Here is a 20,045-nt window from a genome sequence, read left to right on the forward strand (position 1 = left end):
ATGAATATGAAAGTTCTTCCTCTGACAAGGAATTACTGTTGCTCGCAGCTACCCTTGATAGTGAACCGCGAAGGCGCTGCTGGGTGCACAAGATTAATCAACAACGAAGACAGCTCGGCGACTGTAGCTTGCAGACAGACTAAACACTTTTACTGCCTCCTGAGTGTACCACTCTGATATCTCGTTTCTGATTGGACACCGCGCGCGATAGACCGCCATAAACTGTTGGCGAGGCGATCCAAATCTGCCCGCGCGACGGATCGCGAGTGGACAAGCGAGGCGTTTTCTTTCGGCTGCTGAGCAATCATGATTTCAAAATCGTGATTCGTAGGATCACGTTTTATGAAAGAACGCGCGAATTTAAGTCAAAATATGGTTAAGTTTGCGTAGTACACATTTGCATTCGAATTACCTATTTTTTGTTTGGATTGTGAAAATAATTTAAATACAAGTGGAAGTACTTGCACGATTATGCCCTTCTTCAGTTACAAATATTGACTAACCTAACATTTGAGCAAAAATATCCTTGCATTTATAGGTTAGGAATTCGTGATCATAAAACTTTTATGTTCACTTTGTTCACGATTTTAGCAATCATGATCATAAGATCACACTTCGAAAGAACGTGATTTGACAATCCAAACGCGTTTGGATCACCGAAAGAAAGCGCCTGCGGTCTACCGTGTCCTGTGTGACATGCTTCATAAGAAAAGCATTAAACAATTCAATGCGGCGGACCGCCAGCGGTTGCCCCGTGCCCGCGCGGCAGACCGTTTCGAGATCACTACGATTATACGTTTAGAATGTTCTGGCGTTACCGATAATGACTAATGAGTGGCAACGTCGCAATTTTGACTGTGTTTCCGGCCACGTTTGTTGTAGCAAATAATCAAATTATGCGGTTATAACTTTAAATGTAACACGTAACTATTTTAATAAATTATAACTGCAAATGAAATAGAAATATTGCCATCATGGATTATTGGTTTTCTCTGCTTGCTCTTTTCTCTATATATTTCAAGTTTACTACAGGTACAGAATTAACCTTTGAACTGCCAGATAGTGCTAAGGAATGCTTTCACGAAGAAATAAAGAAAAATACGTCGGTAACTGTTGAATTCCAGGTAAATAAGTAATTACGTAATATTTAATATGTCTAAACAGTGCATTTAGGTTGTAACGGGCGGTCAGTATGATGTCGATGTTACCGTTGAAGATCCGAAGAAGCAAGTCATTTACAAACAAATAAAGATGCAGTTCGATTCACATACATTTACTACTGAACATACAGGGGTTTACATAGTCTGCTTTAGTAATGAGTTTTCGACATTCTCGCACAAACTTGTTTATTTTGATCTCCAAGTGGGCGACGAACAGCCCTTGCCTGGTATTGGTGAACACGTTACTGTCATGACCCAGGTATGTGTGTGTGTGTGTTCCTCGGTCAACTTGACATTTATACCCTATATCATCTTTTTAGATGGAGACATCGGCGCAAGACATTCATAAATCTTTAAATTCTATAATAGATTTTCAAACCCATCATAGACTAAGGGAAACACAAGGAAGAAAACGTGCAGAAGATCTTAATGAGAGAGTGTTGTGGTGGTCAATCTTAGAGTCGTTAGCCGTGTTAGTAATTGGTTTTGGACAAGTTTTCATTCTCAAAAATTTCTTTACTGACAAGAAACCGTTTGGTGTGAAATGATCAGGAATAGGTAATACAATATTACCTTTAGGCTACTTTTTGTTAATTGACTTCCGTTATGTATTGTTATTATCTTAGTTTAAGTCGAAGTAGAACATTGATTATGGAAAACTAAATAGTTATACCTTTTAAAAGCATACGTATTGTTTTTAACGTTTAATGTAAATTTTTCTTTGAAGGTGTAGATAAAATACCTTGATGAAATGTTTGCATTACGATTAAGTCCTGAAATCCGCTTACTTAATCTCATTCCGTATTTTTCTTCCTATTGTAAAGATAAGATAAATTATTGTTACATCAGAATTCATTAGGCAAAATCATTTTTAGCACTAAGGAAGCAGGTAAGTGTAATTAAAATGCTGATATATCAATATAATTAATGGTCTACTTAAAATGGTCTCGTATAAAGTTATCTGGTTTGTTTTAATTTATGAATTATTGATGTGTGGAACCGTTTCATGTGCATTTGGAAATGCAACTACATCATTTCATCGGTAACACGAATGTTCTCTAAATTGCATTTCCAATCTTGCCTTTATCAATTTTATTTGTATAGCAAAGATGTCTTTGATTCAAAAACAGTATTTATCTTTAATAGGTTCAATTTAAATATACAGATGTACAAAATGAAGTTTTATAGGCTGTTATTAATTTCTAGCGTGTATAAAACTGTACTTTAATGAAGACATTAAAACCCCTTCAGTCTTTAATTTTTCTAATTAAAGACATTACCATTTAACTCGCCATTTAATAATTACCTACATGATATACATATATATTATCAGTCCAAAGACCCTAAAACGAAAGGGTTGAGAGTTTCTTATTGTTTTTCTAAGTTGAAGAGGCAGTTTAAAATAGCGATCTTAAAAATGTTCTTCTGGTTAATTATTGTTTATTATGCAATTTTGCCCAAGGGTCGTTTGCCAACAGGATTACGTTTTGAAGAAAAAGGAGATTTTGGTTTTTTTAAAGATTAAATTTGAATAAATTGTTATCTTTTAAAAAAAAAGAATTGTACATTTACGTATTCTTGGTATTTATGCATGACCAGACAAAACTGGAATAGTGCAAATGTAACCTATGTCTATATTGCCGTTGTAACGTATTATGGGTAGAAACATATTTGGCACAAAAAAGCATGAGGTACCACATGAACATCGAGCAATCGGGTTTATTCCTTTTGGTGTATAAGTATCGATTTTGGCATCTTTAGTGCGGTAATAATATTTTTGTGCTTAATAATAATAATTTATTGTATAAAGATTTTACATCTTATTACAAGAGCCTTCATAATCAAATGCAGTTACAAAAAAAGTCGTAATTTATATATTTTATTTTATTTTATAAACAAAAAAAACATATTATTTATGTATGTATTAAGATAAAGGTTACTCAATAACGATAAATGAACGCAACTTTAATGGGTACCTCAATAATAAAATGAAATATTGATTTTACAAGTAATGTGACAATTAATTGTGCTTAATTCAATTGTGACAATAAACCATTTTGTCTCTTCTTTATTTTTTTGAATCTACACCTTTTCCACTTTTATTCGAGAAACTATCAAGTTAATTTGAGAAAGTATCAATTGTATTTGAGAATAGTAAAATGTATTTGAGAAAACAACAAATGTAGTTCAGAATAGTGATTTGTATTTGAGAAGGCATCAAATGAATTTGAGAGTAGTAAATTGTATTCAAGAAATGGTAAAATTAAGTATTTGAGAATCAATAACAAAATCACATGTATAACATAGCCTGATGCTGCTGCTGCTGTGGCGGGACTACATACAGTAGCGGAATTATAAAAATTGGATTCTTAATTATAATTCATTAGGAATAATATTACATTCTGAAATACAATAAAATTAAATGATACTTTCTCAAATACAATAATTGACTATTCTCAAATACATTTGATGTTTTCTCAAATCCAACTGACTATTCTCATCTACTTTGACGTTTTCTCAAATACAAGTAACAATTCTCAAATACAATTTACAACTTCTCGAATAAAAGTGGAAAAGGTGTAGTTGATATCAGTTCACGTCTACTATCACGTACACCATGGTTCACGTTGAAAAAAATTGCCGTAGATACCATCTGTGCATGCGCGTTCTGCCCATAAGCTTTTCAACCGTTTCTTTTATATCGACTATCACTCGTCTTCTCAAGGGAAAATGCAAAAAAACTACGTAAGTAGGTACATAAATAAATGTAAAAGTGACATTATCTTTGAGTCCAGTGCTTAATCTTTTAAAAATAAAAAACTAAGAGAGTTAATGCAATCTGAACTAGAATTTTTTGTTAGTGAGTAAATTACGAATTTGATTACGGATATCAAGTATTAAACCAAAAATATATTATTATTTCAGATTACCTCGGAATTAATAATAAAACATTTAAATGCAGCACAAAGCTATCTCGAAGTGTCTACCGTTTTTATTTTTAAGCTGCGTCAGAATTAGCCTCGTGTCGTATTACGCATGTGCCGTGCAAAAAAAACCATTAATCGATAACATCGATTCTCTGTCGATAATTATCTATCTTCTTAGTTGAGTGGTGAGATTAATCGATAGATTATCAGTAATTATAGATTTATCGACCAATCCTTTAAAATTTTCGATAACACCGATTAATCGCCGGTCGCTAAAGAAAAAAAAATTATCGATAATCGATAACTTATCGATTAATAGATAGTCGATAAATTTAAAAAAGGTCGACTAATCAATAATTTATCGAAAATTTTGAATTGGTCGATAAATCTATAATTACCGATAATCTATCGATGAACCTCACAACTCAACTAAGAAGATAGATAATTATCGATAGAATTTTTAACGACATAAACTTAAGAAGTCAATTTTCAGTGTTTATGTCACTTTACTAATTACTTGAAACAAAAGCGATCAAGGAAGAGCGCAATATTGTGGGGAGTTGCCATGATCACAATTTACAATCTACTTCCTCTACTAATTTTTGAGGATTATCGTCCACTTGCTCACCTTTGATTTAAGAAAACTTCAGCATACTTACATACAGTTGTTTTAATATTTTTCAAAAGATCCTGTTTCTATTTAAATTAGCTCTCAAAATACCAAAATAGCAAAAATGTTAGCGAGTGCGTACGCATGGATGATGTAATATACCCATTGAGAATATATTTATATCGATAAAATTTATGAAAAAGTATTCTCTTGAATATTTACCCTCATATGTCATAAATGCCATATGAGGTGTGCAATTATCGCTCAATTACAGCGATAATTGCACTGTAGAAAGCGATAGAGCCCTGCGATAATTGCACTGTCCATATCCATGGCAACTGGCAACTCCACCTTCGGTGTCGGGCTCTTTCGCCAAAATATGAAAATAAACTCATGCAGTTTTTAGACAACATGCTTTCAAAAAAATTATCGGTAATTTTGATGCACTTGTGCAATTACCTACGATAATTATCGCTACTTATTTACGAGTATATTAATCCATAATTTATTATCAGTATCACAGATGGAGAATTTTCGAAGTGGCAATAATAATCGATTATTATGGACAGCTAACAATCATTATTGATTATTTTCATAAGTTATCGATAATTATAAATGTTATCGATAATTATCTACAGTTATCGATTAACGATGAATCGATAATTATCGGACTGAACAGACTTATCGATAAATCGATCGATATGTATAGCTTAAATCCATCACAACCATTGTCGCAATATACGGCAATAATGATTGTCATTGTTAAGCTACGCGTTTAAACTAAGCTCAGCTTAAATTTGTCTCTGCAAAAGGCCATTAAAGCAGAAAGCTGTAGTTTGGTGAAAACAGTGCGCGTTCCAGTATAAGTAAACTACATATATACTTTCAGTGCTTTGACCGCCATACCGAGGCGGGTGGCGCAGTGGGTACACTCACCGCCGATTGCTGTTCGGGAGGTTGTGGGTTCGAATCCTGCTTCCGACTGCTTAGTCTGGGGGTTTGTCAGGGTGTTTTCCTCAGACATACGTAACGTAGCTTCGCATAATGCTGGAGCAGTACTCCCTTCCCTGTTCCCTTTCAGCATCTCACCTCCATTCCTTCCGTTCACATCCCTAATTTTACCTATCATTCTTACATTCCTGTTCTCTGGCTGAAGAGGCTCTGGCATGCTTGAGCAGCCCGCCCGCCCTAGCGTTCCTATAGCCGAAGATGTCGGAGGAATGAAACACGATGACCTTTTGCTTCTTTTTCCTGGCCCCATGCGAGTAATGTGATCGCGCTCAAAATAGGAGGTGCACATCTTCGATATATACCGACTACAAGTTTTATCGTAATCATGGACGGAGAGACAGTACGGACGGATGAGACTGCCAGGACGAAGTTATAAGGTTATACTCAGGGACACGGACCGGACCGAAAAAAAACCGAAACCGGTATTTTTCAGGACCGAACCGAAACCGTTATTCCGTCATAAATGGAAACTTATTGAGAACCGGAATCCTTGTTATTTTTTTCGGTTTTTTACGGTGCTTAACAGGTTATTGGAAGGTGAAGGACGCGTCGGCAAACACGTCCTGAAAATTGATAAAATATTAACCCTATGATTGCCAAATTTAAATACGCATTTCCCTCTTCTTTATTCCCCATGTCGCTGTAAATTAGCTACATTGATGATACGTCACATTTTGGTATTCATGACTTTTTACTTCTTTTTCACACCTATTAATTAACAAGTTACGTTGTTATAATAAATGCTTTGAATGCCATATTTTCTAAAAGACTAGAACCGAAAAGAACCGTTATGGACCGAAAAAAATGTGCCGAGCCGAAACTTTACTTTTTTTAGAACCGAAACCGGACCCTGAACCGTTATAAGATTTTCGCTTAAATATAAACAGAACCGGAACCGATATTTCATTTTAGTCCGGGTCCTTGGATACTACGCATAACCTAATGTAATAAGGATCTCGCGTCATACCCAAAAAAAGAATGACGTTACTGTTCTGTGAACGACCATTGTATTTATAACAATTCGTTTATAAATACAATGGAATGACGTGCGAAAGTAGTTTTCATGAGACGATTATACCTACTGCGAAAATGCAGCGTTGTCAAATCCTCTAATAACGAAGCTTATAAAAAGATGATACTGCGGTGTTTCATTTAAAATGTTAAATCAGTAATGGTGGATTTATACAATCATTATCATTAGTAGATGATTAGAAAAATAGAAACAAATATATGGTGTCGTATTGGTTAGCAACGCACAATAAACGTATGTTTCTATTGGGTATTTCTTAATAAACTAATATGATAATGATTGTATGCACCTACCATAAAACGGTTGTCTGTACTTATAAATATTAATACATAGAATGAATTTTGCTTCCAGTCACTGCACTTTTCGGGCACCCAGTATATTATAGATTCAAGATTGTTGTATACATGCCTCGAAATCTCGTAAAGGTAGTTATGGTACAGCAGAGTAGTTCCGTTGAACTGAATGACTTGTATCTACCGGTTCCATTCGTTTCAAATAAAAATCCGTTAGCTGTTTTGACGGTTTCTTATGTTTGACGGTTAAACATTACTACTTATTATAAAATGGGCTTAGAACGTTGGGAAAATATTATCGTTGAATGGGTATGAGTTTAATTACGCTTTCTAAAAACTAATTATATAGTTGCAGGTTAACTGTTTAAAAATATCAACAACTGTAAGTAATTTGGACGATTTAAAGGATGGGTTGTTTTTGAGCAACTTATGCCAGCTTCTGTAAGTTTCACATCTTCACTATTTTATTCTTATTTATTTCCCTTCTGTGTTTAGTACCACATTTGAAAGTCCTGCTTCAACAATTTATCTCTCATCGATCATTTATTTCTTGAACAAGCAGTACCCGAACTTGATTTTAGATTGTGAAAATGATACTGATTTAGAAAAAATATCACAAAATGATCTTATGATGATATCCTCTTTGTTACTTCACTTTTCATGTATTCATGACAGGCGGGACGTGCTCACTTCACCATTATGCTATCAGTTGTCTAAGGCTACACAAATTTCTATTAAATACTATTTAGAAAATGTACATAGTGACATCAATAAAGAAAAATTGTTTAAAATTATTGAAGAAAGTATAAACATTAGACAATTCAAATCAAATCCACGTACACTGTCTTCAGAGTATTCATTTCACGGTAGCCCTTTACAACAGTTATTACACACACCCTTACCAAAATTGTCCCGGTTGCGAGAGAAAGATAAAGAGATAAACAAGTTACAAGTAGAAGTTGACCTAGAGCGCTTAGAAAAATTTGATTTACAAGACGAACTCGCAATACAAAAGGAATGCAACAAGAAGCTCTGTAAGTATTTCAAATTGCTCGATTGATTTGACTTTTTTATATAGCACAGCAGGTATCCATCAAGGCAGCTGAAATTTCCAAATTGAGAAATGAATTAATGGAGTTGGAGAATAAATCACTTTCTGATAGTAGTAATCTAGATTGGAAAGAACTACAGCAAAGGTATCGGAGTGACATAAATAATCTGGAACTGTATATTTCTCAACTTCAATCAGAGCAGGAACTGTTGCACAATGAAAGAGACGAGATGTTAAAGAAGGTAAGTGCATACCACTACCTAATTGTAATCTGAAAAGGCCACCCAATCGTAGGGCAGTTTTTGTATAGTATCCTTATTAATGAATTTATCCAATGTAATGTGTAATATAGTCTGTAAAAAAGTGTTAGAGGGACTGAAAAGAACATTTTCCTACGACTTTCATTGAAAATGACATATGTCGTACAATTATGTTTACTTGAAAATTGACAATTTCGCTCACTTATGGCAAAATGTAACGGAAAACAAAACGCACCCGTGTGATTTGCTTTCTCATAAGATTGACCATATAGTAGAAAGCAAATCGCATGTTACGTTTTGCTTTCGTAGTAGTCTAATCTTTTTGTAACATCAACGTAGTAGGCGTACGTCAAACTCTAAAATTGCGATTAGTTTATTCTTGAGTTTATTCCCTTGTGCTACACATTGAATTCCTTACTTATTTTTAATGGCGAAAAGTGATTCTTCCATGGATGTAGAGTGTACTCCACCCAACATCAGGGAAGAGGCAAAATCCACTACACTCGAATTACTACCAACTAAATTGCGGCCGATATGAAAAGTAGCGTACGTCTAATAATATTAGTAAATTTCTTGCAGAAGCTCCAAACGACAAGTACCTACCTCTTTAGTCTTTGCTAAAGTAATTATAACAATAGTTCGTTAAAGAGAAATTGAATCTATTTCGTATTTTTAGATAGTTTTAGTAGTTGGTTCGAAATAAAACAACTTTTGTTTCATTATGTAAGTAGATTTTTGGTTGTATGGAGAGTCGTAGGAAAAATAGTGTACATGACTCGTTTGAAAGCCACTTTTCACACTCGTGTGATTGCCACACTCGGCTTCGCCTCGTATGGCAAACTTCACATCTCGTGTGAAAAGTATTGCTTTCAACACTCGTTACGTAATATACTATTTCTACATAATAGGAATGTCTTTTGGAAACATTTTTTTGAAATTTCTACTTAATGATGTTGTCTCTGAAGATCCAGTAATGATAGTAGCACTTGATTCAAAGCTAATACTACACTAGGTACTTATTATTTATGTAACAATGTAACATAGCATACCCTTAAACTTGAAGCATTTCGCTGTTATACCTCTTTTCCTCAAAATTTGACCATTTTTTGAATTTACACTTTCAAGAGAAACTAAATCACGCCGGCGATTAAATTTTGAATTGAGGCCTCTTCCCTTTCACATACCGGGTGAATGGTTAATATTACAAAACCAAACATAGGCAATTAACATGGGAAAAATGTTTTTTGCAGATTATTCCTCCCCGTGTTAACTTAAGAGGGTTTATAATTGCACCAATCGAAAGAAGATTTTTTCTAATGATATGCGAATTAGTTCATGTTCAGTTGTATTTCTCATAATTTCATACAAAATTCAGCAATAAAGTCAATTTATTTCTGGTCTTGTTATTTTTCTCATACAGGCGATATACGGACCAAATAGTAAACAAAGCATGTACCTACTCCGATATATTTTCAGATGAAGGTCAAATCGAAGGTCAAATAGTAGTAAGTCCGCGTGTGAGATCGAAGGGACTTCAGCGCATTTTTGTGTGGCGGATCAGTGTTTTAATAGCCAGTGTTGACTCCACCATCAATAAAATCTTGTCAGGGGCTACCATATTCCCTTTGTCAGTATCCACTTCCGGCATTCATATCGAATTTTTTTATTTATTTATTTTGCAGTTAAAACGCCTTGTTATGGATATTTTAGTGACAATATTTTAATGTTTACAGGTGACCAAATTAGAGGCGCAGTGTCTGGAATGGCAGAAGAGAGCAATACTATCTGAAAATAATTATGACCAAATATTAGAAAAGCATGAGCGACAGGAAGACGAATTAAAAGATCTTCATACTCACTGTTCCGAATTAAGTGATCTCCTCGAAGAATTACGAACAAGTAAGGAACCAAATGAAAGTTGTGTAGAGTTGGATACGTCCTCAACTGATAGTGATCGTAATACCCGCGAAAATTGCATAGAGAATCTTGCGTGTTATGTAATCGAGGTACAGTTGAAAGATGCACTAACGGAAAATGTGGATCTCAAGAATTCACTCCAACAAACCCAAAATGATATTTCAAAATTACGTGGACAGATGGAAGAAATTACTGTTAATTATCAACAGGTTAATACAGAAAAGGAAGAATTGCTGAAAAAGGTAGTTTCATTGTGACTGTCTTCTTACTGTACAATACCTTCAAACCAATTTATTTGTCTTTTAGGTTGATTTACTTCACGAAACAAAGAGCAAGCTACAAGAAATACAATCCCAATTAAGCAGTAATAGTTCAAAACTTGAAGAAGTACTAAAAGTGAACACATCCCTAAAAACTGCTATAGAGAGTAAGGACCATGAAATAGAACAGGTAAATGAAGTATTACAATCGTTGTCAAAAGAGTACAGCACACAAAATGAAAATATTCGATTACTAAGAGCTGATTATGACAGATTGCAAATAATACTGCAAGAGAAAGAAAACAAATGTTCCGTCATAGAAAAACACAATATCACTCTCAACAATGAACTAGATTCATTACGCATCGATTATAATAAAGCAATTGGTGAGTTGAAGGTTCAAAAAGATTTATTATCTGAAACAAAAGAGACTGTGGATTGCAATCTACGAAAACTTCACGAATTTGTATTTGGAGTTAGCATTTTACACGTAGACAGTTATGAAGCTACCTTCACTTCACTACTGAAACATTTGCAAACTGAACACGAGAGTCAGAAGTCAAATTTGGAAATTTATACCAGTGCTTTAGAACACCTTGAACAGTTAGTTGCAGAACAAAAAACAGAGATTTCGTGTTTAAGTGAGCAAAATATAACAAATCAGAAAGAGTCTGAAATAGTGTCCGATAAGTTACTGCAAGCGGAAAAACAAATATTTAATTATAAAAATGAAATTTTGCAGAATAGTGATAAGATCGCACAATTAGAGTTTACAATTGACGAAATGTCGGCAAGTGTAGGCGAACTGGAAGTACTAAAAACTGAAATGAGCCAATTACAATCTACTTACGATAATGTAATGTTGATGCTTCAAGAAAATAGAAGTGAACTGGAAAGATATAAAGCTATAATTCAAGAGTTGAGTACTTCATTAAGTCTTACCGAACAAAGTAAGGCGGATTTTCAGTCTCAGGTTGTCCAGATGGAGCTAACTTTGCAAAGTAACATACAAAATGAAATGCAACTTAGAAAAGAATTGTCCAGTTTACACGATCAGCTACATGACAAGAGCAATGAGTTAGAAATGTATATTTTTAAGGAGGGGAATTTGCTAAAGGATGTTGACATTTTGAAACAAAATTTAAACGAAGTTGATGGGATGATATTTGACGAGAGGGCGAAAAAGGAGAAGTATATTGAGCAAGTGACTACTTTAGAAGCTTCAGTTGAACATTACCAAACCTACATTAAAAGTGTAGAAGCAGAATTGGCCAATGTGAAAACAAATTACTTAACAAGCGAGAAAGAATTACAAAATGCGCTATGTTGTAAACAATCTATTGAGCGGGATTTTGAGTTAACTAAAATTAATTTGGCGCACTACATTTCTACATTAGATGAAGCAAAAGTTGCACTGGATTGGAAACTAAAACAGGCACAAAACGCTGAAGCTCTGCTTACTGAACAGCTTTTGCAAAAAACTGAAAGGTGCGACTCTTTAATCGAAGAAGTTAAGATTTGTACAGAAGGATACATGAAACTTGAGGTACAATATGAAAGTGTTTTGCAAAAGTTAGAACTACAAGAGAAAGAAAGCGAGAGACTGCACAATAGTTTAGCTAAAAGTAACGAACAGCTTGCATATTATCAGCGTCAACACAAGGAGGGAGAAGAACGTATTGCTGTGTTAGGAACTCAAGTTGATGATAGAGATGCGCAGGTTAACGAATACAAAAGCCAGATTGCAAAGTTAGAAATTGATGGAGAACATTTCAGGTTAGTGCTTTTATTTTTCTCAATGGTTGTATGATAATGTATCTTGTCCACCTTATTATTCATTCAAAACTGAGGCAATGCTGGTTTTGTTTCGATCTGATATTGTAATTGAAAGAGAGACTTCTACATTAACGACAACATGAAAAAAAATGCATGAAATTAATTTCTTGGGTATTGAGGCAACGAATTTGCACATTTTCTTTAATTAAATTTGAGCAAAAACAAATTTTACTTATACTAAATCAAATATGACACGAAAAATGTGAAGAAATGTGCCCAATTCTTGCCAGAACGGCTTCCTAGCTCAAACAAAAAAGCGCGCTTTGGGAGAGTGTTCAAAAACTGGTAAGTGTGGGGAAGAAACGTTTCTCACTATATTTAATTATTAGAATAAGAATTTAAGAATATTCAATGAAGGTTTCTATTTGAAAAATTTGGGTTGCCCTACACTTGACCTTTACGGTGAAAATGTGCATAGCCTTATAAAATGGGCCCCTCCATATGAAGAATATCTTATATAAATTTTTTGATATCCACGCTACTTTGCGCAATAATCAACTCTCAAGTTAAATGGGACGTCCTGTATACAGGGTATTAGTTCAGGGGGTGATAGTACCCCTCAAAATAGGAAAAAAAATGCAAAAACATATATGCATGGTCTAAAGGCCGTCGTTTTCATTATACAGGGTGGCAAAGTTTCAATTTTTAGCATAACACAACAAAATTGAGGTAACGCTTATGTGCTCAATTTTCCGTCATATGTCTGTTCCAATGAGCTCTCGGCCCCTGGGCCACCTAGAGGCTTACGAAGTAGCTGCGGTACTGAAACATCTCGTTTTTAAATAGCAACGCAAATTTTTTGGTATGAGTATGAGACTTTCTTTTTCTGTGTAAAACTTACCAAAATGTAAAGTTAAAAAATTAAGTTTTTTTTATTCAATTTTTAATTTGATTTCGTTAAAATTTTGCCTTTTTGTAAATATTTAATCTTTTTTTTAATATCTGGTTTGAGCTAGGAGGCTGTTCTATCAAGAATTTGGCACCTGGTTTTTGTTTGTGTAGAGAAAAGATTCGATACCATGTCCGTAACACTGTCGTCAGACGTTCTCTATTGCGGAGCAGCGAATTTTGACCAGTGAGGACGACGTATGCAGATTGAGTTTTATTATTTAATGTATGATAGATAGAATGAAAATATAATAACATTCATATAATTTGCGGTGGTTGAAGCTTTCCGTTCCTGATTTAAGCAAATCGTTAATTAACGTAAGCAATTGTAGAAAATCAAATAGAGCTTACTAAGACCTGGTATGAAAAAAATGATTGAATCACGGGACATTTATGATTTAAGTAACGGGGCTAAAATTGTCGTTAATTGTCAAATAAATTTAAGGGTAGAATTAGAAAACGTTTGTAAAAGGTAACTTACGAATTGACAAAGAGAATTTATGTGCGCTGTGATTTTCTTTACTAGAGGCATACATGGTTAAAATTTCAACGAAATATCTTGATAAATAAACAAGTTGGCACTGACTGCGCATGCGCACATCTAATTTTTGCAATATCAGTTAAGTTTGCCTTTAACAGAAGCATCTGTGGTTAAAATTTCAAAAAGATATCTCGATAAATAACAGTTGACATTGCGCATCCTGCGCATGCGCGCATTAATCTGATGTTTACAATATGCGATAGGTTTGCTTACACTAAAAGCAACCTTGGTTAACATTTCAAAGAAATACCTCCATAAATAAGAAAGTTGCCATTGCGCAGTTCGCGCAATTGATTTTTACTATATGTGGTATATTTGCCTTCACCAGAAGTATCTGTGGTTAAAATTTCAACAAAATATTGCTGTGGCCCCACGTTGGGCGCCAATTAAAAAATGCTGTGTGCACGGGTCCGGAGGCCAAAAAGACCGTACACAAAACACCTAAACAAACCTAGCTAGCTCAAACTTTTATCTTCCTCGGAACAAAACTTCTCCCTAGCACAGAGGAGGAATTCGACTCTTTTCTCAGTTAAACCATTAACTTCTACCAGATAGTGGGTTAGACCAAATACCTTAAATTCCAAATCGATCTTAAGAATTTTGATTAAATAAAATGGACCTTGGCCCAGTATCCAAAGAAAACAGTAAATTAAAGGAAATGAAATCGTTCGAAAGACAAACACAGAAATTAATGTGAGAATTACAAATTTCAGTTTTAATGGTTACACAATAAAAAAACAACAAGGTAAACAAACAATTATTACAAAGAAAAAAACTAAAATTAAAACTTAATCTTACTTACATTCGGTACATGTCCAAAACTGCTAATCCCAAATACGGTAGACAAAAAAAACAACAAAATTCAAAATTACACAAAAAAAACTCAAGTCGGCGCCGACCACACCTTAGTGACGCACTTTACTGAAGGTCCAAACTTCCAAAACGGCTGCAACTCCGCTTGCCACTCTGTAAAACGGAAACTCCACCAACTTCCAATGCTGCTGGCCTCTACACAATCCAAACTACTGCGGTAATTCGCCGAAGCGAAAATAAACAATCTTCACTCAACTCAAAAACTGCCCTGACTGGCAACAAAACTGACGATTCAAACTTCAAAACTCCCAAAACAAAACTTCAAACTTCAGCAAATGTGGATCTGCTTTCAAACTCGCAAAACGCTTATTTCAAATCTCCTACAAACGTAGTTCCGCTTTGAACTTGGCAAAAAGCCCTTCCTCTTCTCCGTCCGTTCTATTTAAGGTGGAAACCCTTTTTCCAAAATTACAAATTAAAACAGCCAATGATAAGCAATTGACAACAGAAAATTTCCCCACTAACGTAAGTTAAACTAGAGGTAGAAGTTATTTTTATAATCAATTTTTAACCGACATTAAGAGATAACACAAAATTAAAATACTAGGAAAAATAGAATTTTCTATCTTTTAAATACAAAGAAAAGGCGATAAATAACATCCACTTGTCAATTAAATTAAGCGTTTACAATGATAACAGAATAAAAGCGATATAAAATTCTCAGAAATCTACGTTAAATAAAATCAAAGATGAGATTAAAATGTAAACAATACAAACCTTGACCTCTTTTTCGTAACAATAATTTCTGTTGAAGTACTTAACGAACGACACAAAACAAAAATTTAAATTAAGAAAATTAATTACATTGAAACCGCCCTTGTCCATTCTAGTTAAGAATCCCAAAATTTCGTCCTGCCAGACAAAATAACACAGCAATATATTAATAAATGAGGAAGTTGACATTTGCGCATGCGCAGTTTAATTGTCAAGATTTTCCTTGACTCAGTGCTAGAGCTATACGCTACCGAATGCAAAAAGAACGAATTAAGTAGGTATATTGAAAACTATAGGAGTAGTTAACGCCTCGCACAGACCGACGAACAGAGAAAGTGGCTGCAATAGCGCACCCAACTTCGTTGGAAAATGGGCTAAAAAAATGTGAGTTGCTATTAGAAAAAACAGTTGTATGACGCCACAGCATTAAAAACTCAAATATTAAAAAAAAAATTTACATCCTGTATAGTCCGGTCAGGTTAGCATGAAAAATAGGGGTACCCTTCCATAAATTTCGAAGAAGCTGAAAATTCACATGAACGTTAGGGACCATTATAATGAAATTGTGAAAAGTCCCCATCCATCCCATGTGTGCAAAAATTTTTATTCAAGGTCAAAAGTTCACAAAAATGGGTTGTCTGGATCTTTAGCGAAACGGTTAGTTTTATAATAAAAATAGCCCAGACAAAACTTGTAGATCATGCAATTATATACAAAAAATGTCCTTATCCTTTTTCTCCTAAGATACAGTGCATCTGAGAAAAAGCGATTCCAAAATTTACCAAAGTTGTATTCTCTATACTATGCACACGTTTCCACGCCACATGTGAGGTAGCTTACTTGACGCGTTTTTTTAACGTGGTTTCCCCTACTCCACGGTCTATTTTATTTAATCCTCGTAGAATAATAGGTCTTCTCATTCAATTTATCCTTCTTTTGCGTCTTCTCATAAACTTCTTGTTTTTCTTCGTCTTCTTCTTCCTAAGTCGACGTATATTGTTCAAACAGTGATACATCAGGTGTTTCGTCGTCGATGTAAGGATCAATGTAATTAATTTATTAATGTAAATCAAGCCTCTGCTCACAAATACATACACAAACATTATGTATTGTTGTGCAGTATTTGATACTGTTATACTTACTGCACTTACTTATTTTAAATTCTGTACTCTAATGTGGTTTAAAACTAGGCATGACAGTATTGTATAAGTATAATCTAAGTCATTTTACTACACCATTTATTTAATTGAAAACATAATAGAGTTGATTCAAATTTACACTCATTTTTTTTCATCCTGTTTCATACAGGATTGTACCTATTTTGAAACTACTGTTTGATTATCCGAAGCACTACCTAATGTATTATGGCCGTTTGCACTGACAAATTTAAGCGGGGCTTAAGGGCCCCATTCACATGCGGATATGTACGGCGGATCTGTACGGCGGACAGATCCGCCTTGAGCTACACACAGGCGGATATGTCTGTACACAGATCATGGACAAATCTTAATAGACGAGCAGGCGGCGTTCTCTCACTATTTCAGTTCTGTAGTGCTAGCCCCTGGGTTGTGTGGTTTTGAGTGCTGTGGTAATTGCTATGGATCATAAGAAGAAACTGACAATAATTGCAGGATATATGGTTTTATTTGAAGATAGGAAACAGAAGAGACTGTGGTCAAAACAGTGGTTCTTGAATCGAAAAAGTACTCTTCATATGACTTTACTTAGAGAATTGGAAACGCCTCATGATTTGCACAATTTTTTGGCAGAATATGCTCGGAAATGGCATAAAATTATTTCATTAGTAGTTAGGTGTACTTGGTTGGTGGAGTAAGGCACTACAGTCTTTACCAGTATTTAAATTGTTCCCCAAAAATGCACATTTTGTTCTGGAATGTTAATATCACCGTAGTCTTCAAATTTCACTTTTAAAATATCACCAAAAACCAAAAGGTAACTGATCGGATTGTATTCGACTAATAGTCGGTCACCATTAGTGCGGTGTTGTTCCGCAATTTTGTTTGTAAAGTTACCCAAAAGATCATTCAAATCTTTAGCACAGTTTGCGCCTGCATTATATTCAAAAGTAATTTAAACAAAATATTTTTTTTTATTATACCTGAATCACAATCTCCGTTTTAAACACTCAAATGCGTGCGAAAAAGGCCCTTTAAAACACACGTGCTTTAAAGTTGCTAAGTAACGATACTTCAAGTATGACTTTTGAAACTGTCATCTGGATGAAATAAAAAATCCTCTTAGGTCGCTTTCTGTAAATGCAGAATATTTCTTTGGCTTTTGTACCTATCCTTTGGTTGAAGCTTTCACAAACGCGCGTAATTTAGGGTATGCTTCCAAATCTGTTCCACTTTTTAATCGCAGTATTGCTTTAAAGTTTTGAATGAATGCACCAAAATATAGAAGATTTAAATACCTTTGACATTTCCTTCATATATGCCAGCATTATGGATGCATTTAAGACTGTATTTGTAAGTAACTTCCTATTCATCCATGGAAACAACTTTTCATATTCTTTATAATAGGCTTTACTGGAGTTGGATTTTACACCTACCAACGTTTGTTTAGATTTTACAACAATAGATTTAATGGGCGGTGTATTATCTTTTTCAACGGAAATCGTTTAATTCACAAAGACGATGATTTTTATAAGCAAACGTCAAGTGACATTTCCATGGCAATCGTGAAATTGCGAACACCCAGCCCACTTAATTAGACATGTATTCGAGTATAACGTCAATATGACTTCATTGTATTTCCTATTTTTAAATTATACTGCAGGTATAATAAAAAATACTATAAGATACACGTGTATAATTAGTCTTTAAAGCACTTACAACGTTAAAGGCACTCCGCTTTGCGTCGTGCCCTTAAACTCGTTGCGCGTGCTTTAAAGACTTGATTATACACTTGTATCTTAATATACTATTTAATGACTGTTTAATTGGAGTAGGATTAGTCGCATTTCCATTTTGATTTCTTAAATTTCCAAACATATTTTCAAGAAGTTCCTATTTTTTGATTCTATGTCCGGCAAACAAATCCGTGAAACGACTACACACGTGCGGATTTGTCGGGCTCGCTGTCAGTGCTCGTCATCCTGATCGACGGATGGCGAGCAGGATATGTACGCCGAACACGCGGATACACACATACGAATTGATACGGATCTGTCCCGCGTACATGTCCGCCGTACAGATCCGCCGTACATATCCGCATGTGAATGGTACCTATTAGCTTAATCGTATCTTAAAATCCATGACAACCATTGTCGTGTTAATGGTTACCATGGATTTTAAGTTGCGCTTTAGCTTAAATTTGTCGATGCAAACGGCCATTTAGTAATACCTAGTTTGACTTATATTATTCGTCCAATGATGTGCATATAGTGCGGTCGAGATAGTAAGTCCCGTGCGTTTTCTGTGGGGACCTTTTTTTTATTACTGATACTCGCTTTTAACACGATTTTAATTATTTTAAAGATGGGAGCCTCGTAAAAAAAATTGTCGTTTGGCCGCCATATTGAATTTCATCCCGAAAAACAAAAAAATGGTTAAACTAACTTACCTATTTGAAAAATATTGTTATTTTAAACTTTTAGGTTTAAATTAAAGACCTGTAAATATTTAGAACATATATTGCAGAAATTGGATTATTATACAGGGTGATTAAAAAATATAACATTTAGCTACGCACTTAAAAGAAACAAAATATTAATATTTATTCATCACCCGTGTCGCTGTCTTCCACTGCTGAATCATTGACAATGAATGGTTCATCGGCTTCTCGTTCTTCTACCTCTTCGTTATTTTGGTGTTGAAGAATCATTTGGGCAACCCTGGGTAATGCAGGTTCTGTATACATAACAGGCCGCAATCTGGTCTCTTCTGACTTCCACCCAAAGCATATTCGAAACCGCCTGCAGGATTTTCACGAAAATTTGTAAAATCGTCGAGTACGTCGACGACATGAAAATAAGTAAAAACGAAGCAAATCGTTCGACCGGTTTTCCCCCCGCGCCACCCCCCTATTCGTGTTTTTCCCCATAAAACCCCCTCCGGAGGACCAAAGGTAAGTGTCGCGCGGAAGCCGCCGCGGCCCGGGGGGTACCGAGGACGGCCGCGTCGAATCGCGTACGGTGAAATTTTTTATCGCCCTCCGGCGGGGGGGCTGCCGTAAGACGTGAAAAAAACGCGAAAAAACACCTTTTCGGACCTGGAGGAGAAGTTATTCGACCTACGGGCTCGGTACTTTGGAATCCGTAGCCGTTAAGGGTGCCCACTTTTACAATTTTTTTCTGGTGTTCGTTGGTACAACTTAATATGGCGGCCGAACGACAATATTTTGGAAATGGCTCCCGTCGTAAATTTAATCTTTAATACCTAATGAACTAATTACAACAATAAAAAAAAGGTCCACTATCAAAAACGCACGGTATGTGATCTATCGACCGGACTAATAGGCACGCGTGTTATGGGGAGTACATCTTTAGCCAATTTTAGAATCCCTTTTTCTCACAAATACTGAATCTTACTGGAATAATTGTAAGAACAATTTTTGTAGATAATTGCATGATCTACAATTTTTGTCTGACCTATTTTTATCATAAAACGAACCGTTCCTCTAAAAAATCCAAAAAACCCATTTTTATGAACT

The 20,045-nt window shown here is 34.9% G+C and overlaps 2 protein-coding genes across 2 annotated transcripts in view; both read left to right on the plus strand.

Annotated features, from left to right (window-relative positions):
• Positions 1 to 840: 840 nt before the first annotated feature.
• On the plus strand, positions 841 to 2,402 carry LOC116167466 (transmembrane emp24 domain-containing protein 3). The gene is made up of 3 exons (XM_031482830.1): positions 841 to 1,124; positions 1,174 to 1,419; positions 1,481 to 2,402. Exons 1-3 carry the CDS (start codon positions 975 to 977, stop codon positions 1,706 to 1,708), a joined length of 624 nt encoding a protein of 207 aa, XP_031338690.1. The 5' UTR covers positions 841 to 974; the 3' UTR covers positions 1,709 to 2,402.
• Positions 2,403 to 7,193: 4,791 nt separating this feature from the next.
• The window catches only part of LOC116167465 (protein MLP1 homolog), a 31,881-nt gene continuing 19,029 nt past the window's right edge, over positions 7,194 to 20,045 (plus strand). Inside the window, exons 1-6 of the mRNA XM_031482829.1 lie at positions 7,194 to 7,340; positions 7,387 to 7,472; positions 7,527 to 8,065; positions 8,110 to 8,324; positions 10,076 to 10,501; positions 10,566 to 12,295. Of these exons, the coding sequence (XP_031338689.1) occupies positions 7,302 to 7,340; positions 7,387 to 7,472; positions 7,527 to 8,065; positions 8,110 to 8,324; positions 10,076 to 10,501; positions 10,566 to 12,295 (3,035 nt within the window). The 5' untranslated portion in view covers positions 7,194 to 7,301. The remainder of the gene's footprint in view (positions 7,341 to 7,386; positions 7,473 to 7,526; positions 8,066 to 8,109; positions 8,325 to 10,075; positions 10,502 to 10,565; positions 12,296 to 20,045) is intronic.

The sequence above is a fragment of the Photinus pyralis genome, unplaced genomic scaffold (genome assembly GCF_008802855.1).
Source record: "Photinus pyralis isolate 1611_PpyrPB1 unplaced genomic scaffold, Ppyr1.3 Ppyr1.4_LG3b, whole genome shotgun sequence".
In the NCBI taxonomy this organism is placed as follows: domain Eukaryota; kingdom Metazoa; phylum Arthropoda; class Insecta; order Coleoptera; family Lampyridae; genus Photinus; species Photinus pyralis.

Excerpts from the sequence above, each read along its gene's own strand:
- LOC116167466 (XM_031482830.1), top strand. The coding sequence starts at position 975 with ATGGATTATTGGTTTTCTCTGCTTGCTCTTTTCTCTATATATTTCAAG. Across the intron at positions 1,125-1,173 it reads CGGTAACTGTTGAATTCCAG|GTTGTAACGGGCGGTCAGTA; the intron begins GTAAATAAGTAA and ends CAGTGCATTTAG. Across the intron at positions 1,420-1,480 it reads ACGTTACTGTCATGACCCAG|ATGGAGACATCGGCGCAAGA; the intron begins GTATGTGTGTGT and ends TCATCTTTTTAG.